The sequence below is a fragment of the Phacochoerus africanus genome, chromosome 15, assembly GCF_016906955.1.
Source record: "Phacochoerus africanus isolate WHEZ1 chromosome 15, ROS_Pafr_v1, whole genome shotgun sequence".
Lineage (NCBI taxonomy): Eukaryota > Metazoa > Chordata > Mammalia > Artiodactyla > Suidae > Phacochoerus > Phacochoerus africanus.
Genome location: NC_062558.1, coordinates 44139495 through 44159999, shown reverse-complemented (window position 1 = coordinate 44159999; position 20505 = coordinate 44139495). Strand labels below are relative to the sequence as shown.

Here is a 20505-nt window from a genome sequence, read left to right as displayed (position 1 = left end):
TGAGTTCAAAGGGAGTTTATTGGCTCATGTAACGCAAAAGTCCAGAGGTAGGGCTGGTTCCAGGCAAAGCTATATTCAGGATTCAGATGATCTCCACAGGATGAGACAAGTTTCACTCTCAAGCTTTCTTTACACTGGATCCCCAACCTCCATCCTATGAAAAGTAGCCTCTTTTTGTCAACAGTCCCAGAAAAGAACTTGCCCAACTCTGACCCAACCTCTGAGTACTCAGGAGTTTGGAAGGCTCTGATTGGTCAGGCATGGGTCATATGCCCAGCTCTGACCCCAACCCCTGAGTACCCAGGAATCTGGAAGGCTCTGATTGGTCAGGTGTGGGTCATGTGCCCAGCCTGGCAGCTGGAGTTGGGTCAGGTCCTGGAAGATCCAAGGACTGAAGTGGGAATGTTATGGTCTTGGAGGAGGCTCATCAAAGTACAGGTGGAGGAGAGTTAAAAGCACAGACAACGGTTAGGTGCCTGCCCACTGTTACACAGGGACCCAGCCTCTAACCTCCAGCTGGCTGGTTTCAAAGGCCTGCCCACTGTTATGCAGGGGCACAGTCCAGCCTCTAAGCTCCAGCTGGTTGGTTTCAAAGGCTTTACCACTCTTGCAACTCAGGGCCAGCTACACCCCCAGCCCCAGCTACACATTATAGAGTCAGGCCAGGAAACAAGGTGAAACAAATACCAAGACCTGGGCAAAGAAATGAGATGCCTTGGGAGCGGATCATGGGTATCAGCATTTCTCAGAAGCTCCCCAGGTGATTGCAAGTGTGCAGCCAAAGTCTAGAACCAAGAGGTGCGGGCTGCCCTTCCCCTCCCCCACCACATGCTACAGGGTACTAGATGCTACAAGTATGGCCACTGTCACTAAAGGAGGGCTCAGAATCCAGACAAGTTAGCTGATTTCGGGGGATGATGAGCAGGTGCCTGGGAGACCTGGGATGTGAAACTGAGTAACAGTCTGGCCTTGTAGCTGAGGCAGGCTGTTTGTGGGGGGAAGGCAGGGCTTCCCATTTGCAGCTGGGAGGGCATGCCGGCTCCCGTCTCTCACCCTGGGCGTCCTCAGCTGCAACTTGGAAATTACTTTAGCAGTTGCCTAGCTGGCAATGCACACTTCAGGAGAGTGAGAACTGTCACGGCCCTGCGTGCCTGGTGTTCCTCCCTCCTGCTTGCTGTGGCGGCCCTGCCACAGCTTCAGGCTGGAGTGCACTTGCTACAAAAACACCCAACAGCCAGGCAGCCCCTGGGGCTCCAGGCCACCAGAGTCCCCATCCCCCTTCTAAGATAAGGGGAAATTCCAAATGCAGCTGTTGAGGGCCCTGCTCCCCTCCCCCCCCCCAACCCCCGAGGTTAGATACAGACAACTGAAAGAAGCCTTGGCTCCCTGGCCACGCCTATGACTGCTCCAGTGTGTCCATCCCTTTCTTTCTCACCGGACCATCCTCCTCACCTGTTTCTCTACAACTGCTTAGAACCACTGCTATGTCGGGAAGGGAACCAACATCGCTGCTTCGCATGCCAGGTGCTGTCTCCACCGTAAAGGAGACCGAGGCTGCCGGAGGCTCCACGACTTGCCCAAGCTCACATCAGAGTGAGTGACCACATTCCTGGCCCTGAGTCTGAATCCTTGGCTTTTCCGAAGCACAGTCCTTGTTCTGTGCCCAGAGTGACATCTGCAGTTCCTGCACATTCCATGGATCTGCTCCCTCCCCCCCAACACACACGCCCATTACTTAGAACCACGTTTTGATTCATTCACAGACAAGATGACATTTCAGGGCCCCCCTGTCTCTGTGACATGATCCGGAAACCAAGAGCCTCACACGCAGCCCCTCTCGGAGCTTCTGCCCCAGTCAAGTCTCCTCTCCACCAGACCACGGGAGCACTTCACTCTGGGTTTCAGCGAGATTTTTTATTTACCTCCTGGTCCCCAGCCGCGTCACATGAGCACAGGCAGCCAGGTAACTGGGTGGGCTGTTGGCTTCGTAAACGTAGAGCAGTCGGGATGTATAGAAATCATGCACCTCAGTGATTCTTTAACAAGAAACGTAACGAGTAAAAAGACTTCAGGTGTGTTTGAAATTTCTGCCCTTTCCTGCATTCTAATCCCTGAAAAATATGTGTAGAAATTTTACTCAAATGTAGACACGCTTTCTTTGCACACTCGCTAGTAACTACCTAGTACGTTTCAGATCATGTTTACTTCTGATGGTTGTTCCTCCCAGAAGCTGCTGGTTTCTGTTCGGATAGGAACATTGGACCTGGACACGTGACAAGCGGTATGTTCCGTACCGCTCCATGGCTTTATGAACCTGACTCTGCCATAATTCATTATTCAAAAAAGGCATCTCTAGTATGGCCGGAGGCGACTCCACACACTGGCTACATGGGGCCTCGTCCTTCACAGAAGACCACAGAGCCAGCGCTGAGACCATGCTGGGTCTACAGGTTCCCCCAGCGTTCTCACGCGCACACACTGGCTTAGGTGGCCCTCACCCGGCACACACCCTTGTGCAGTGACAGAGACCCAGGACTGACTCTGCCATGCTCTCCAAGCCCAGCGTTGAACACATATGTACAGACAAATAAACCAAAAATCATAGGCAACAGAACTTCAAAGCAAAACAGACACTTTGGTTGGATCTACGATTCCAGTTTTGCCAGAGAAAAGGCTTTCCCAGAACGTCGCTAGCCGACTGAGGGCTTATCCCACCTCAGGGCCCATCAGCCAGCCTGGTGGTCTGAACACTCATCGCCGTGGACTCCAAACAGCTCAAACAGGGAATTCTCCAGGCCCGGTTTGGCAGTAGGGCTTCTGTAGGCAGTGAGGTAAGCGTATCGCACATTCTGCGGCTGATCCATGGGAGCCCCAGCCTCAGCTTTGTGGGAAAGCAACATTCACAGGAAAGCTTCCAGTCCCACCAGCCTGATGCGCTCTGTCATCAGGGACCTGATGGGGCCTGGGGTGAGGTGAGCGACAGTGGGTCTGGCCCACCCTGACGGGCGCCCTGCCAAGGAACCTGGCAGGGATGGTGACCGCAGACGCCTCCCTGAAGGGGCCCCCCCAAGTGACGGTGACATCAGCAGAGGCCAAGTTCTCCAGCTCTCTGGTTTGCAGTTTTTTGTTTTTTGTTTCTTTTAAGATGGCCACAAGAAGATTTATGCTATTACATTCAGACAAGTAACCATTTGGCGACTCTATTTCAGAGCACTGACAAAACCAGGTAGCAGCGTGACACAGACAACAGGGACACCGAGCCTCTGGTCACAGAGCAAAGTAATGCACTACTAGGCAGAAAGGAATTGCAGAAGCAAATGACTGGAAGGGAAAAAAAAAAATCTAAGGAAAAACAAGCTGAAATTTTCCCATTTTCAAGAACCAAAGGAAAGAGGGATCCAACGTGAGCTTAAAAAAAAAAAAAAAATCCCAAGTAAGAGCTTTCTGCTGAGGCAGGTTTCTGAGCAGAAATGGTAACCCGGGCAGGGCTGGGCCGCACCCCAGTCTGCCCAGCTGACCCACAGCCACTCTCGCCGACTCCAGCACGGGCAATGTTCTCATCGTCCCGGAGCAAAGATGAAATCCAGGGCCTGCCGTTCGGCCGCGGCGACGTTTGGATGCCACAAATCCACCATGAAAACCACCCGCGGGCCATCCTCCGCTGAACCTGGGGGAGGGCGGCGAGAGAAGAGAGGTTCAAACCGCCAGGAGCCAAGACCCACACAGAGCTGACCCCTCACAGCCAGCCCCCTCCTGCCCCTTGGCACAGATCGCAAGATCGCCTCCTCTCTCCTCAACAATGTTATCAGAAGGTTCCAGAAGGTTCTGGCCAGAGGGCATGAAAGGAAATAGGTAGAGGAAGCGGAGGGAGAGGTGAAAAAGTGGTAGGTAGAGCACGGAGGATTTTTAGGGCAGGAAAACTCTTCCATATGATCCTGTCACAGCAGGTACACGACACACACGTTTGTCCAAACCCGTAGAATGTATACCACAGCAAGAGCGAAGCCTCATGTAAACTACGGACCTTAGTTGATAAGAATGCGTCAAAGTTGGCTCATCCGCTAGAACAAATGTACCACAGAAGGCCAGGTGTTATTAAAAGGGGAAATTGTGTGGGGGGGGGAGGACACGTCAAGGGGCAGACTCTGTACATTCTGCTCAATTTTTCTGGAGACCAGAGACCGCTCTAAAAAGTAACGTTTGTGTATATATATTTCTTTCAAGAGACGGCCACGGAGCAGGCGGCCACTCACCTTCGTGGAACGCAGTGTGCAGGAAGGAGTCGTCGAACAGGAGACAGCGGCCTTCTGCCCAGCACTGGGGCTCCCCGCCCACCACCAGCTCACAGCCACCTGGGGTTTTCAGACCTGGGGTCGGGGGAAAGGAGAGAAAAGAGAATGAAGGCAGGCAGGGTCAGAGACGTTGCAAATCAGGGGTGACTGGCTTTGGAGAGAGCTCTCAACTTTCCAAACCCTGACCTTCCACCTCACCCCTTGGGAGCCACGTTTTGAGGGGGCGAGGCTCCACAGGACAGATCCAGGCTGTGCACTGGGATCCTCACGGTGCTCCCTGGAAAAGCTCATTCCTCCACTGGCTTACTCTGTTCTGGGCCAGGGACTCCTCCGATCCTCCGATTAAAGCCCCAACCGAGGCTTGCACTACACGTTCGGACTCCTGAAGCCCAGCCACGGGACCCCCGGAAATTGAGAGAGGCAGGTTCAGAACCCTACCTGCCTAACTAACAGTCAAGGGCTGTTGAGCTGAGATTAAAGATGCAGAGACCCAGTGCCTGCTTCCTGGGCACTTTAAATCCATGTGAGGCCCAAGAAGGGCATGTTCACAGTCTTAAGTTTCCAGCCTCCTTCTGGGAAACTGGACACATCCCTAAGGAAACAGCTACCTGAGTAGGGAGCCATATATTCATGATGCAAGTGGGGGCTCCTGAACATAACCCAGAAAGGAGGTCTGGATGAAATACTGCCATACATGCACTCTCATGCCCCCATCTCCCATCCCAGGGACAGAAGGAATGCTTGTCCCCTGGCACCACCAGGCCATCTATAAATGAAGGCACCAGCGTAGCTGTCTAACCAGTTCAGAAGAGGTTCGTCAGCACTGACCCGGGAGGAAATGGAACCCTGGAAGAGGGACGGCGATGGTAGCGTTCTCATCGGTCTTCAGCGATTCACTCTGATGACCATGACCCTGGGCCGCCAGTAGGCATCCCCCTATGATGTAATGTCCTTTTTGACACACATGAAACAGTTTTTCTCTAACAGCCAGAGTATTTAAGGCACTTTTTTTTCCCTTTTTTCGCTTTTTTTCCTTTTTAGGGCCGCATCCACAGCATAAGGAAGTTCCCAGGCTAGGGGTCGATTCGGAACTACAGGTCCGGCCTACACCACAGCCACGGCAATGCTGGATCCCTAACCCACTGAGCGAGTTCAGGGATGGAACCTGCATCCTCATGGATCCTAGTCACGTTTGTCAACCACTGAGCCACAAAGAGAATTCCCTAAGGCACACTTTGAACCAGAAATGGATGGCTCCAGGAAGTGCGTCTTGAGTTAGAATTCAAAGAGGCCATGTGGAGGAGTGGGTAGGACTCAGGACTTGAGGTCAGACGACTGCCCCTGACCTTACATGCTGTGGACTTTGAGCAAGTCACTCAACCTCTCTGAGCCATAGCCTCCTTGTCTGTAAAGAGAGGCCATGAGCATAGCTGGCTTCCTGGCTGTGAGACCACTGTCCTTCCTACAATAACTGAAGACTTACCTCTGAGCAGGTTTGTATTAAATAAACACTTTACAGACATCATTTCACATGCTTTCCAGATGGAGAAACTGAACTTTAGAGAAGTTAAATGACCAGCTGGAAGTTGCTATTCAGTCCTGCAGGAACTGAGATTTGAACCCAAATCTGTCTGACTCCACAGAACAGGCTCTTACTACACTGGACAATGTGATATAAATGCTTGTTGTTATATCGGTAGTATGATACTAAAGGACTGTCAATTTTTCTGGAGCTAATATGTTTCAACTATCAAGAGTCAAAGCACTGTCAGCTGACACTGTCCATTCTGCCTCTAGAACCATGATCTCTCCCCCTCCTGTTAACAACTGCCAGGGTCAGGTAGAGGGAGGTTAGTGCTGTAAACGGGTTCAGCCTGCAGCTCACTGGCCTGTACAGAGAGCCCACAGGCCACATCTTTCCACACGTGCCCTCACTGTTGGTTCAGGTGGAGAAGGTCTTCCAGAATAGGTAGTTCTCTGCAGGGACAGTTCACCCCAGGGTTTCCAAAAGAAGCTTCCCTTCCTCTGGGCCACGAGATGAATCACTGCCGCGCACTGTGATCCAACAGAAACAAGGCCTGACTTGCTGGCTTCCCAGGCCGCCGCTTATTCTCCACCGCCTTCCCTTCACTGGGCTCCAGCCTTCCCGTGGCCACCACCCCTGCCCATTGCCGCAAACCAGCCTGGCTGGCAGAAACGATCAGCACTCCTCCAAACAGAATTCAGCCAGCTTAGGGCAGGCTGCTTTGGCCCCACTACCCACTGAAAGCAAGACAGGTAGAGAAAGGGCTCTGCCCACTGGCAGCGGCCTTGCTTCAGACAGCTGGCAGGTGGCATTCAGGGTGGGAAGGCAGGCCTGAGCTGACCCTTTTGCACCACCCAGCCAGGCAGCCGAGAAATCCAACAATATACTCACGAAAGGAAAATGAGAGCCTAATTGTGCTGATTTAGCAAGAATTTGAATACACTCATCTTTCCATCTACCCTTCCCTGAGGTTAGCCTTTCAGACGGGCATCTGCCTCCCCTCTAACAACTGGCTAGCTAGTTTCAGAGGTTGTTCCACAGAGGTTTGTGGCAGTGGGTGGTGACATCACAGCCCTGGCCATGATGCTGGGTGAAGGCTGAGCCAGAGCCATCCTGTGGTCCCGCAGCGAGTGGGGGCTAAGCGATGCCACCTCTGGAGTTAGCTCAGAGCAGTTCTGGCAAACATGTGCCATCCTGAGAGACCAACGTCAGAAGAGCAGTGGCTGGGGCTCTGGTTTTACAGAGGGAGGATGTCCCCGGTCACAACTCAGTCAGAGGGCAGAAAAGGAGGCTGGACTGGCATTTCAAGGGCACGGTTCTGGAACCGCAGGTGCCTCCCCACGTTGGCCAGGTAACATCAGAGTTGTGGCCACCAGCATATGGCAGGCCCTCCCTGCCTCTGACCTCATCCTCCAGACTCCCCTTCTGTCAACACACAAGGTCACATGCGTCTCACATGCCTATTTCCTTTGTGGGTGGAGACATCTGGGCACACAGAGGAGAGAAGGAAATGGGGCAAACCCAGCCCTGGCACTGTCCCTAGTCACCGGGACAGCCCCATGATGGTGGGACACCTTCCAACACCTCCTGCTGTCCAGGGTGACACAGATGACCCAGATTTTCTGGTGGCAAATAACCCTCTGGGCTGGGAGGGGAATGACAGGTCATAAAGAGGCCTGAGCAGGGCATGTTTTACACACACACACACACGGGGCTGCAGATATACAACAGCTATTAACACCCCGAAGGGAGATCCTGGGTGTTCTTACCACCAGCCCTTCCTACTCCACACACCTGCCCAGAATTCTACCACATCAGCCTCCAATGCCCTTCCCTACCTATCGTTATAAAGCTTTTAAAAAGCCCACAAGGAAAACCTTTAAAAAGAACAGCAATGGTCCCTGTCGCCCACAGCCTTGATTCCTCGGCCTGGCAAGGGGCCCTCTGCAGCTTGCTCAGTTCCCACCAGTGGTTCCCCAGGGATTCCAGGCATAGCACCCCAGTCCTGGAGGAAGGCTTCCCCTCTGCTCCACCCTGGAGGTACCAGGGTTCCCTCCGGGTCAGATCCACCCCCACAGAGCAGTCCACCGCAGCCCCCCGCAGCCTTTGAGCTCAGAGTGTGCCCCGGTGACTCGCACAGAGATTTTATTGGCCACGATCATCACTTAGACAGACATCTCAACTCTTAGATTAACCAGAGCCCCCTCTGGCAGACTGCATGAGCTGCCAAGAACTTTACACATAGTCCATACTTCTCACCTTCCAAGCAGCCCCTAGGCAGCTATAGCACCCATTTTAGAGTGTCTCAGAGCCTGCCCAAGGTCACTGGGCCAATGGCACTAAGCCAACACCTGAGTCCAGGTGTGTTTGCGTCCAGAGTCTGTTCATATTCCACTGTTTCCTGGAGACAGAGATTACGCTTATGGGTCATTTTTCACACTGCCCAACACAGGGTTGAATCATAAAAGCTATTAGCTATCATTTTCTGAATGGCACATGCCAGGCACCATGTCTAGTAGCCATGGAAGACATTACTTTGTTTAAGCCTCTCTCCTGCATCATTTCCTCATTTTACAGATGTGGAAACTGATACCCAGAGAGAAAAGGTTACTGCCCAAAGGTTCATGGCTGGCCATAAAGCCAGGCCACCTCCTCCAGAGCCCCTACCTTGTCCTGCTTTTTTTTTGTTGTTGTTGTTGTTATTGTTGTTGTTGTTGCTATTTCTTGGGCCGCTCCCGCGGCATATGGAGGTTCCCAGGCTAGGGGTCGAATCGGAGCTGTAGCCACCGGCCTACACCAGAGCCACAGCAACGCAGGATCCGAGCCGCGTCTGCAACCTACACCACAGCTCACGGCAACGCCGGATCGTTAACCCACTGAGCAAGGGCAGGGACCGAACCCGCAACCTCATGGTTCCTAGTCGGATTCGTTAACCACTGCGCCACGACGAGAACTCCCCTTGTCCTGCTTTTGCTCACAGAATCAAACCGCTTGAGTCAAGTTCCTTTGTCTCATAAGGCCCTCTGTCCAATCCCTACCACAGAGAGAACAGGAACAGCAGAAGGCTCTGGGTGTCCAGCTCAGGTCCCCCTGAGCTGCCTTTGCCAAGCGTAGCCATGAACCTCTTGGCCACTCTACTGGGGCTCCTGAGTGTGTTTCTCCTCCCTCTGTTCCAAAGCTGGGCAGCCACCCTGCAAACTTCCAAAGCTGGACCTTGGGAAGCTCTCAGCAGCTCCTCTGGCCTGGGATGCTAACCAGTGATGCTGCTGCCCTAGTAACCAACAAGTTATCATGACTCACTAGGAAGGAGGCATCCTGGAGAACTAATATCCCTCTTTACTGAATTGTTTTCCAGCCTACTTTTATCTAAAAACTCTCTATCAGGCTCTGCAGGAACAAATGCTTTACAACACACTTTATCTTACCAGATTCTCAACGCAACTCCGAAAAGGTAATCTTTTTACCTCCGCTCTCCAAATGAGGCAATTGAGGCCCAGAGAGGTGAAGTGACTTCCCCAGAGTAACACAGCCAGCTCATGGTGGGGCCAGGACGCAAATACAGGCGGTGTGCCTCCAGGTGCTGTTCTCAAAACCACTGCTACACACACTACACATATTATCAACTTCCCCAGAAGCCAAATCAACTTCACACCAAGCATCACTTCCTTGTTGGTGATTCAGAAGGGAGGTCTCTTTCAGCCTCCTAGACGTCATGAACCTCAGTAACTATCCCAACAGTCTTTGGCTCTAGAGCCACTCTGTCTGATAGGGAGCCGCCTGACATAGGCGGCTATTTAAACTTGGATTAAGGTAAAAATCAAACTGCTTAGCTGCATCAGCCACGTTTCAAGCACTCAACAGTTCCACGGGGTTGGTGGCTGTCATACTACAGTGCAGATGGAGACCCACCACAGCAGAGAGTTCCTTTGGGCCAAGCTTCTGTCACAAATTAGGTTTACACTGATCAAGTCAAAAAAGAAATGAGCTTATTTTTTAATTTTTTTTTTTTTAAGCTGTGCCCACAGCCTGCGGAAGTTCCCAGGCCAGGGACTGAACCGAGCCACAGCAGGAACCCAAGCCTCAGCAGTGATAACACTGGATCCTTAATTGCTAGGCTACCAGGGAATCCCAGAAGATATGAGTTTACATGTGACTCATCAATTTTTGGTCCAAGGATAGTGAAGCATGTGAAAAAGCACAATCTGGGCCACCATTCGTGGTATCTAGACTCCCATCCGTTAGACGGGCGCTACTTGGAACAGCGCGTGCCTGGAGACCCCGCCCCTGCGACATACCTAAATGGCATCGGATGCGGATGTTGGTGGGTCCGTAGTGCTCCGTTATCACGGTGCCGGGGCTCAGCACAGAGATGCACGCGTTCCCAAAAACATTGTTCCCAATACAGGTCCGAAGGCTTCCCAGCAAGCGGTACGTCCGTGGGCACTTCCTGCAGTTCCGGGGGACGCAAACCCCCTGATTGACCAAGTAAAAGGTGACCCACTCCCCACTGGGGGTGCTGTTCATTTTCCATCCCTGCGGGAGGCTGCAGTTTGAGAAGGCTTTGTACAGGGTCTCAAACTCGCACAGGATGGTCTGGAAGTTGCGCTCCAGCAGCTCCACGTCGTGCTTCTGTGCATCCCGGGAGAAGTAGGGCGTGGTGGGGAGGTCGGGGAGGAAGAAGACCTCGGGCTTCTGGATGGAGGGCCGGCTGTTGAGGTAGCGGCCCTGCTCGCGGATGCCCTTGTGGATGCGGCCCATGCCAGACCAGGAATAGCGCTTGGCATACTCCTGCAGGTTGTGGTAGAGCTTCTGGTTGAGGCCCCCATTGTGGCTGCAACGCACGCACTCGGGGGACTGGCAGTACACGAAGCCATTCTGCAGCCCATTGGCATCAGGGCCCTGCATCAGGGCGTTGACCGAGACGTAGGGCCGGGGCTGTTCCCTGCCCACGTGGTAACAGTACCACACGAACAGGACCAGCAGGCAGGCCACAGTGACCACAGCCGTGGTGTCGCAGTCCCGCACAGACTGGATGCCGGTGGCGATGCAGTCCCTCAGGCCATCCAGTGACCAGCCCCAGGCCACCAGCCACTCGAGCGACATCTTGGGGGGAGCTGTTGGGGGTCCGAAGCCGGGTCAGCCAGTCAGTCTTTTGTGGTCCCCAGGGCATCCACACCATGCAGGTCAGCGTGGGGGACGAGGGGTGGCTGGGGCGGGGGGGGGCATGGCTGCCACTGTTCCTCAGATCCCGGCAAGGGCAGCATTGACAGACGACTGTACCCACCCCTCCACTCCTGGTTAAAGTCACTGAGGACAGGGGCGAAGGAGCAGCTTTAGGTCACGTTAGCAAGGAGGGCTGGTCACTATGAAATGTTTCAGGCAGTCCAGACCTGGGGTGGAAAAAAAAAATAAACTGGCATAAATTTTTACAGCTGGACAAGTCCTCAACTAAAATGCAAAGCCCCAGATCATTCTGTAAGGGCCTTGTTGGAAGGGGACACACTTTTCAACCCCATTCCCCAAAAGGCCAGGAGTGCTATTTAATCTGCACCAAGTATCATTCGATCATGACAGTAGTCCCATCTGCTTTGTGTCATCCTTAGGAGGTGCTATTATTCCCACTGTACCAATGAGGAAACTGAGGCTCTGAGAGGTTCTATAACCCACCCTAGTTCATGCAGCTGGGGCAGGGACACAGACACCGCTTTGAAGCAATGTCTATCCAATCTGCTATACTCTTTCACAGTCAGTATGTAATAAAGGCTTATTCTCCTTCAACCTCTGTACCTTTCAGTAAAGAGAAATCTGGACTCAAAAGAATCTTACAAATGGCGAAGGAACTTGAAACTGCATGTTCTCCATTTTACTTTCTCTTTTCATAGCACTCCATCACTCTTATTTAATCTCTCTTGCCCTTCTGACATAGGTCAGGCTTAAATCAAGCTGGGAAAGGAAGTGGGCTTCCTGGGGTCACATCTATGGCAGACACCGGACATTTTCTGTCTACTCGCTTGGGAGACTAACCTACTGGCCTCACCCACGGGGTTATGAAAATGAAATGATGGCTAGAATGAAAATAGAAAAACAGACAGGAGGGCTTTGCCACATATCTCACTGATGGTTTCAGGCCAGTGTCAGGCACGCTGATTATCCTAATACCCAAAAGATGACTGGAGCCCAGCTGTCTTGCTGCCTGCATCTATAAAACCCTGGCTGTGTTTCCCAGCTGAATCTTTGTCCATTCTGCTCTTTCTAATCCAATGAGAACAGCCAAGTCTGTGGTCTGCTACAGGCGTAATACAGTCCCTCTCTTCAAGGAGCAGAATAATTCAGAAATCTTGTGTTGTATTCTACCCTCTCTCTTCTCTCTCAGGAATACAAGAAGGCACTAAACAAATCAGGAAAGCTGTACCTTCCCCTTTCTCCAGGGATTAAATTTGGCCTGAACATTCCTACAACATGGCAGAGAGTTTTAAGAACCCAACAGGGTAGGTTACTGCTGTAAGCCTCAGTTTCCTCATCTATAAGATGGGGGTAACACTCCTCTCACCGGATGAAGGGGAATGACTGGATGGCACTTATGATGTGCTGTCACATCATTCAGTGTGTGCTGGTGACCGCAGTGGCATCCTATCTCCACGTGCCAGCCAACCAAAGCTGGGGCATCAGGAAAAGTTATCTCAGGACTGAGAATTCCAACAGCCAAAGGTAAACTCTGGACACTCCTGTGGCTCCATATTGCAAGGGATTTTTTTTTCCCCAAAAGGCTTGCAAAGCTATTAAAATGAAGGGAAACCTTCGGTGCTCCATAACTCCCTACTTACATCTTCCCAGCTTAGGTTGAATAAAGAATGGCTTGACTATAATATTTAGTAAGTCAAAAACACACATGCTGAATATTCATGGATTTTTTTATGTTTCTAGGAAAGATACAAGACTGAGAAGGTTAGAAGCTAATTTTTTTCCTCACACGTTCTCCATTTCTTCACAGATTCAGGAAGAGGGGAAAAGGCTGGGCCCCACTGGATGGAAACAGACCCTCCACCCCCACTCTGTGGCCCTGGTTCTCTCCTGGCTCTACCAGAACTGGCAGCTGTTTCCTCTTGACAGAAAGAGAAGAAAAATGGTGTTTTGTTTGCAAGCCTCCTCCCAAACAGAACCCCAGGTTCTTGAAATTCAGTGTGAAACTATCATCTGCGTGATAACAAGTATTTTTACTAAAAGGATTTCCCCCATCACTGAGCTAAAGCCCTAATTGGAACTCTTCAACTGAGTCTCTCAGGAGGGGAGGTTTTCTTTCAATGTTCTAAGAGTGAGATGATGATAATTTAACAAACACCTGTTAAGTGTTAGTTTCCATCAGCCCTGCTTAAAGTTTAAGTCAATCAAAATGAAGACATGGAGGACCAGGTAGAAGATGAGGGAATCTTTCCACCGGACACCCCGCCCCCCTCACGTGAGGAAGCCTCATTCTGTACAATGCCAGCCATGAAGGCTAGCTAGGCTGAGCTATAAACAAAAGGGAGCAGGACATCCTGATGCCTTGAACCCCAGCTTTGAACTCTGCTCACAAGAACACAAACAGCACTGAGAGCTCAAGGAAAGGCTTTTCCTACCTGTCATTTACTTTTTGCCAAACCATGCTTGGCAGGTGCCTGAGCTCAGAGGTGGATTAACAAGCTCACAGCTGAAATGTGACACTAAATTAAACCTTTCCCTTTGCAGGGTGATTGGCAGTTTATCAAATGCCAGTTCAAACATCTGACCCTCATAGAGCCTCGTGAGGAGCCCCCCTTCCAGCTGGGAGGGCATGAATTCTCCGCCACCCCTACCGCATCTCAGTGACCACAGTAACTTCCAGCTCCCTTTACACATCTGCTCCGTTTTGTCCTCATTAGGGATGGGGACACCTCCATGTAGTTCTGCACTTTAATAGTACGCAACTCCAGATTTTAAGAGACAGCTGGCTCTGGGGAATAAGGTCTGAATTCATGGCCACTGTTTGGTGAGCAAGTCCAATCAAACATAACTTCTGAACGCGTGGGGGACAGACTCATCACTCTAACCTAGTTAATCCAGTTCACGTTACCAGTCCAGGAGGCTGCCCAGCGCTAAAGAGCTTCTGGTCACTCTTAGGGTACTACTTGCCAGGCCACCCTAGAAGCCCCCCAGGGAGCAAAGGCAAGGGAGTGTGACGCCACGTGAGGCCACCCAGGAGCCTGAGAGCTGCCCTGGGGCCAGCCCTCCACTGCGGGGAACCGGAGACCTTTCCTCCTCACTTTCTTGGCAAGGTTTTTCAGTATCCACCCACTCAGGAGAGTGGGGGGAAGGGGGAGGGCACAGGGTGGTTGACACAGATGGTGACCGCCGGGAGGTGGCGGGGGGGGGGGGGGGGGGGGGGGGATGGGACGATAGAAAGGTGAGCTGTGACTGGAAAAGTGGGCAATCAGGGAAGGGAAGGAGATTTATGGTGATAACTCATGGGACAGGCGAGGAGGGTCAGCACGGGAAATAGGGGAAGTGGGTGATGCACAGAGATGGGGGGGATGAGAGCAAAGGAAGGGACTAAGGAGGTGGTCACCGAGGAGCAGAGTGGTAAGAGTAGGTGGTGTTAACGCGGTGGAGAGGGTCGCGATGGGGCAAGGGGAGGAGGTGGGTGATGCCTGACCCGGGCCGCGACTGCCCGCGGCGGCGGCGGCACTCAGCACGCAGCGCGCGCTGGGCGGCTGGGGCCCCTCGGGCCCCTCGGCCCGCTCGGCGGAGAGCTGAGCATCCTCAGCAGCCGCGCCGCCGGGCGTAGGGACCGCGGGCCTGCAGCCGCCCGGCCCCCGCCTCCTCCTCCTCCTCCTCCTCCTCCTCCTCCTCACGCGGGGTCGGCCCGGCCGCGCCGCCCTCCCGCCCCGCAGCCCCGGGAGACAACACTTACCTGTGCCCAGGCTTGCGGGCGGCGGGGACCGCCGCTCGGGCCGGGGCGACGCTGCCGCCCGAGGGCGCGGACGCCCCCTGCCCGCACCGCGGAGCCACCGCCTGGCCGCTGCCCGGCCCACGCCGCCGGAGCCCGAGCCGGAGTCGAGCCGGTCCCCCGCGGGTGCCGACGCCGCGCTGCGCTCCGTGGGGCCGCGGGGACCACAACTCCCACAATGCCGCGCGCCGCTGGGCGGTGCGGGGAGGGGGCGCGGGAGGGGAGGGGCCGGCGCCGGGCGGCCCGCAGGGCGGGGCCGAGACCCCCAGAGACCAGCGGCGCTCTTCCTCCGCCGGAAGACCAGGGGCTGGGGTCCCATCACTCGCGCGCGTGGCTTTTGCGGCGCGGCCTTGGCAGGGAGCTGGGAGACTCACTGCCCGCCCAGTCCGAGGGCGCGCGCAGGCAGGCGGGCGTTAATTCATCCGCTCCTGGTTCTTCCTCCCTCGGTCTCTCTGTTATGTTTCCTCCTTTCCTTCTCTTTCACTTTCCTTCCCTCTTCTTTCCTGCCTCACTTCATCTTGCCTTGACACCCTTCTTTCCTTTATTGATTCATCATACACTTATAAGGCCTCCTGGGAACTTGGAAGGAAACCACACATCAAACTGGGTCCTTGTCTCATGGGAAATTCATTCGTTTGATACAAATGATTATCAGGCACCCTCTCTGGGTCTGGCTTCGTGCTCTGCGGCGAGCAGTTCAGACAGGACCCCGGCCTGCAGGGAATCAGCGGTAAGCCAGTAGACAAAGTGAAAGTAATCACAGGTACAAATCTATAATCAATCACCTGCCAGGCAGAGTTGTACCAAGAGAAGTACAGGACAGGTCAAGAGTAACAGGGGTGCCCGATGCGCAAGTGTAGGCAGGCCCCAGGGAGCAACTGATGTTTGAGCTAAGGCCTGTGGGAGACAAGCTAACAGGGTCCAAGGGTCCTGTTAAGGGCTCCAGAGGAATGACGCATGGGTGGTTTCTGGGAACTCCGTTCTGTCCCAGAATGTACTTGTGGCCTTGTAGCTGTCCCAGAACCCACCTGGTCTATGTCCCAGAACACGCCTCTACCATATCGCAGAACCGACCTCACCCCCACCCCCCTCCCAGGATCCACCTCACCTTTGTTCTGGAACCTTCCCATAAACTGTCCCAGAATCCCACCTTACTGTGTCTCAGAACCTACCTCTACCAAGTCCCAGAATCAACCTCATCTCTGTCCCAGAACCCATCATTATTGCAGCTCAGAATTCACATGTACTGTGGCCCAGATTCTACCTTTACCATGTCTTAAAATCCACTCCATCCCTGTCATCTCTCCTCTCAAGCCCAAAAGAGGAAGAACTTTTTTCCCCCTCTTTTATTCTTCTAAAATAAACCAAAATGCATACATCAGGAAACCATAAAACACATCCAGATTTGCTCCAAGTGTGGGTAATCGACAGAGGCATCAGATTTAGAAACATTAAACATGTTGTATCTTTTCCCTGCCAGCCTCAGAATGGTTGAGCCTGGGTAGGGTGGAGGAGATGGGGGGGGGGGGCATTTGGTACACCTCACATTCAGAGAGTTGCTCAAATTTAGATTTCTCCAAAGGCACTTGTATATTCAGTTACTGCATCACACTGACAGGGATGAAAAAGAAAAATATTTCCTCATACAGTTGTAAATGTGTGTTCCCTTGCTAGACCATACCATCTGTAGTACATTATGAATTAATATTGTCTATAAATCTCATAATTATCTTTGACCAGTGCAATTGTGTCATTCTGTATTTGTTAAGAGCATTTATTTGTTCATGAGTAATATTATCACACCCACATTTTGTTAACCCTGCTTGCCATTCCTTCCTCTGGGAGACCCTGGGAGGTGAATTCCCCCCCGGAAAAGGGTATCCAGGCCTTCCAGAGGGGGCTTTTGGGTGAAAGCTCCAGAAATTGTCACTGCGCTAATGGAGGAGTTGAGATAAGGGCCAAGTGCATATAAATTGCCTGTCTTCAGCTTGGCTGCCACCCGCATCCTCCTCCTCTCCCTGTCTTCTCTAGGGCAGTCGTTCCCGACCCACTCTGAGGCTGTACAACCTATCATTATGCCATCTCATACACTTGTGGGGTCCACCCAACTCCCTCCTCCTACAGATGGAGTCACTTGGGGTCCAGGGAGAAAAGATGCCTTGCTCAATCAAGGTCACAGCCAGTCACGCAAGGAATGTAGACCCTGGAGAAAATACTTGATTAGTGCATGAAAAAAAACTGGTATGGTCGCTTAATAGGGCACTTCGGTAGTATCTGTTAAAACAACAACAAAGATGTACACACTAAGATCTAACCATTGTACTCTTCTATATGTACCCTAGATAAATTGTAGGGTAGATAAAGTAATAGTTATGTTTTTGTGTTATATAATATGGGGCAGCTATTAGGAAGGAAGAGCTAGATGTATATATAGCAATATAAAGTTCCTAAGCAAATAACAGAACAAAAAAAAACAGAATTATACTTGCAGTATAATTTTATTTACATAATACACACTTATACAACACAAAACATTACTCTGTGGTTTCTGTGGATATATCCATGTATTTATGTTAAAGCAGAAGAAAAGCACTAAAAGAATACCCTAGTCTAGTCACTTTCTCTCTCTCTCTCTTTTTTCTTTTTAGGGCTGCACTTGCAGCGTATGGAAGTTCCCAGGCTGGGGTCAAATTTGAGTTACAGCTGCTGGCCATAGCCACAGCCACAACAACATGGGGTCTGAGCCACGTCTGCAGCCTCCACCATGGCTGATGGCAACACTGGATCCCCCACCCAGTGAGAGTCAGATTCCACTGTGTCACAACAGGAACTGGCCCTAGTCTCCTTTTTAAAACTTCAAATATTACAATGTTTATAAATAATATTTGTAAACATTACAATGTTTCTAAAGACTGTCCCTCAGAGGAAGCAAATTCAGGGGCCCCCTGGAGAAGGAATGAGAAGTGAATACAGTGGACAAAAGGAATGCCAGCATTTTCTGTAATGTTTTTAATTTCATTTAATATTTTCAAAAGGATTCAAATGCTCCTGGAACAAAAAGCACAAAGATCAAATGACTTATTAGGACTATCACTTCTCTTGTTCTTCAACCACCCAGTTCCATTTTGTTGAGAAAGTCATTATAATCAATTTCTTATCAATTTTTCCAGGAAAATGCTATGCACTTGCAAATGTACAGAAGTATATTAACTTTTAAGAAAGACAAGATGGAGTTCCCATTGTGACTCAGGAGGTTAAGAATCCAACTAGTAACCATGAGGATGCAGGTTCAATCCCTGGCCTAACTCAGTGGGTAAAGGATCTGGCATTGCCATCAGCTATAGTATAAGTTGCAGACTCGGCTTGGATCTGGTGTTTCTGTGGCTGTGGTGTAGGCTGGCAGCTGCAGCTCTGATTTGACCCCTAGCCTGGGAACTTCCATATGCCACAGGGTGGCCATAAAAAAAGCAAAGAAACAAAAAGAAAGAAAGAAAGAAAAAAACAAGACAAGGACATTCACTCTACTCCTACCCAACATTGTACTGAGACATCTCACCAGTACAGTCAGGCAAGAAAAAGAAATAGGCATTTGGAAGATCAATTAAAAAAAAAAAACTATTCATAGTAGGAACAAAACTGTAGAGAACTCAGGAATTAATTCAACTAAAATGGGGAAGATGAAAAAAAGTGAAATAAAAATATTGAAGGACACAGAATAAATTGTGAGGAATGAAAATTTATCAAAAACTCACGGATACAGAAGTGACAACATCATAAAAATGTCAGTTTCCCTGAATGATCTATAACATTTCAATCAATCTTTATGAAAATCCCCATGTTTTTTGTGCAACAGGATAAATTGAGCATAAAATTTATGGAGAAAAGCAAAGGACCCAGAAAGCTCAAGACAAAATGAAATTACCTAATAGAAAACAAGCAAAGGATTTGAGCAAGCAAGTCACACAAGAGGAAACACAAATGGCCGATAAACACCTGGGAAGATGCCATGCCTATTGCTCATCATGCACACAAAAAATAAAACCACAATGAGACACTATATTGCTTTCACATGTTGGCAAAAATTAAAAGGCCAGTTGGCGCCAAGTGTTGGTGAGGCTGTGGAGTAACAGGGGCTCTTGTACGCTGCTGTACAAGAGTGTAAATTTGCACAACCACTTTGGCCCTCTTCCGTAAAGTTTGAAGGGGTGCACACACCCCAATCCTGCAATTCCACTTCCTGGTATATGCTCTAGGGCATTGATTTGCAAACTGAGGATTCCACTGATGATTGTAGAACTGATAGAGTGAGTTACAATTACGATTTAAAACAGTGCAAGAGAACACATTACAGTCAAAATTACGAGTGTTTCTGAAAGGGTCATAAGCATACTCTGTGTTTGTGTGTGTGGGTGTTGCATGGGTCCCAGTGTAAAATGCATTTCTGACAGTGGGTGACCGTCAGGTGAGTTTAAAGCCTTTGCCCTAGAGAAGTTTTCAAAGCGGGACACATACAAGTATGTACATTGCAACATTTAGTGAGAAATTGGAGGCCACAAACATTCAGCAAGAGGAAAATGCACACATAAATTCATAGAAAGGAATATGATACAGTAGTTAAATTGCTTGAGACAGAGCTCAATGTTTCAACATGGATAAATCTCCAAAATATAATGTTGAGTTGGAAAAAGAAAGTGCAGATTGGTATGTATAGTTTAATATTGATATAAAATGTGAACGCATGCAAACAATAAAATTTACTCTCTAGGGAATACATACACACATATGGTATTATATGTTTTACATATGCACGCATATATATACATACATATATTTATTCAGGAAAAAATGTGTATATTAATATGTGTATTGATAGTAAGTTCTTGCATGGGGAAAATTAATGCAAATTCAGGACAGTGCTTATTTCCGGGGAGGGAGTATGGAGGAGAGGGGAATGGGATTGGAGAAGGGCACCTGTGAGGTGGGACTACAGCAATATTTTGCATATTTTGTTCCTTTACAAAAACCAAAGCAACAAAGCCAAATGTTAGGATTTGATAAAAATGAGTGGTAGATTCATACATGTTTTCCTATTATTCTCTATGAATGTTTGAAATATAAATGATAAGGAGGCAATTTGATCAAGTAAAAGGAACTTTGTCTTTAAATGTTTGGGTTGCAAGTTTCCACGATGAATTGAGCCATGTGGAGATTTTCAGGACAGCTGTTTCACCTGTGTAACAATTTTGAAGTTCCTAGTGGCCCTGGTAGAGGTGACAAGAGAACGGGGCTGAGGGGAGTGAGGTGACAGGCACACACTCAGGGTCTCTTAGTTGCTTCCCTCTGGGTAGCTGGCTTTGCATTAGCTTTATAGATTGGCCTTCTGTATTGGGGCATAAAAGAGCCCAAGACTAAAATAATCTTATAAGCCACTGCCCTAGGTGACCCCAAATGAAAGCAGGTGCTCTGGGCAATGGCAGAATAAGCCTGAGTCAGAAGTCCTAGGGAATGAGTTTGCATCTCTCTCCAAATGGCTTTATCACACTGGATGGCACACTTGGGTTGGTTAGCATATACAGATGAATAATTCTATTTGTCCAGAAAGCAGAGCCACACTTCCACGTTATCAAATGCTTAATGGGTTCCAGAACAAATCTTGATCACCTTGAGCTGACCCAGTAAAGTGCTGCTAACATCTATTTTGAGTCTGCACAGACCATGGACTTCTT

At 50.3% G+C, this 20505-nt stretch overlaps 1 protein-coding gene across 1 annotated transcript; it reads right to left on the bottom strand.

Moving 5' to 3' along the window:
- ASPHD2 (aspartate beta-hydroxylase domain containing 2) lies at positions 1–14923 on the bottom strand. Its single transcript, XM_047761187.1, is given in 5 exon segments — positions 1–3667; positions 4254–4367; positions 10113–10927; positions 10929–11207; positions 14744–14923. Coding segments are annotated over 4 exon segments (1107 nt in total). The 5' UTR covers positions 10997–11207; positions 14744–14923; the 3' UTR covers positions 1–3557.
- Between the last annotated feature and the right edge of the window lie 5582 nt (positions 14924–20505).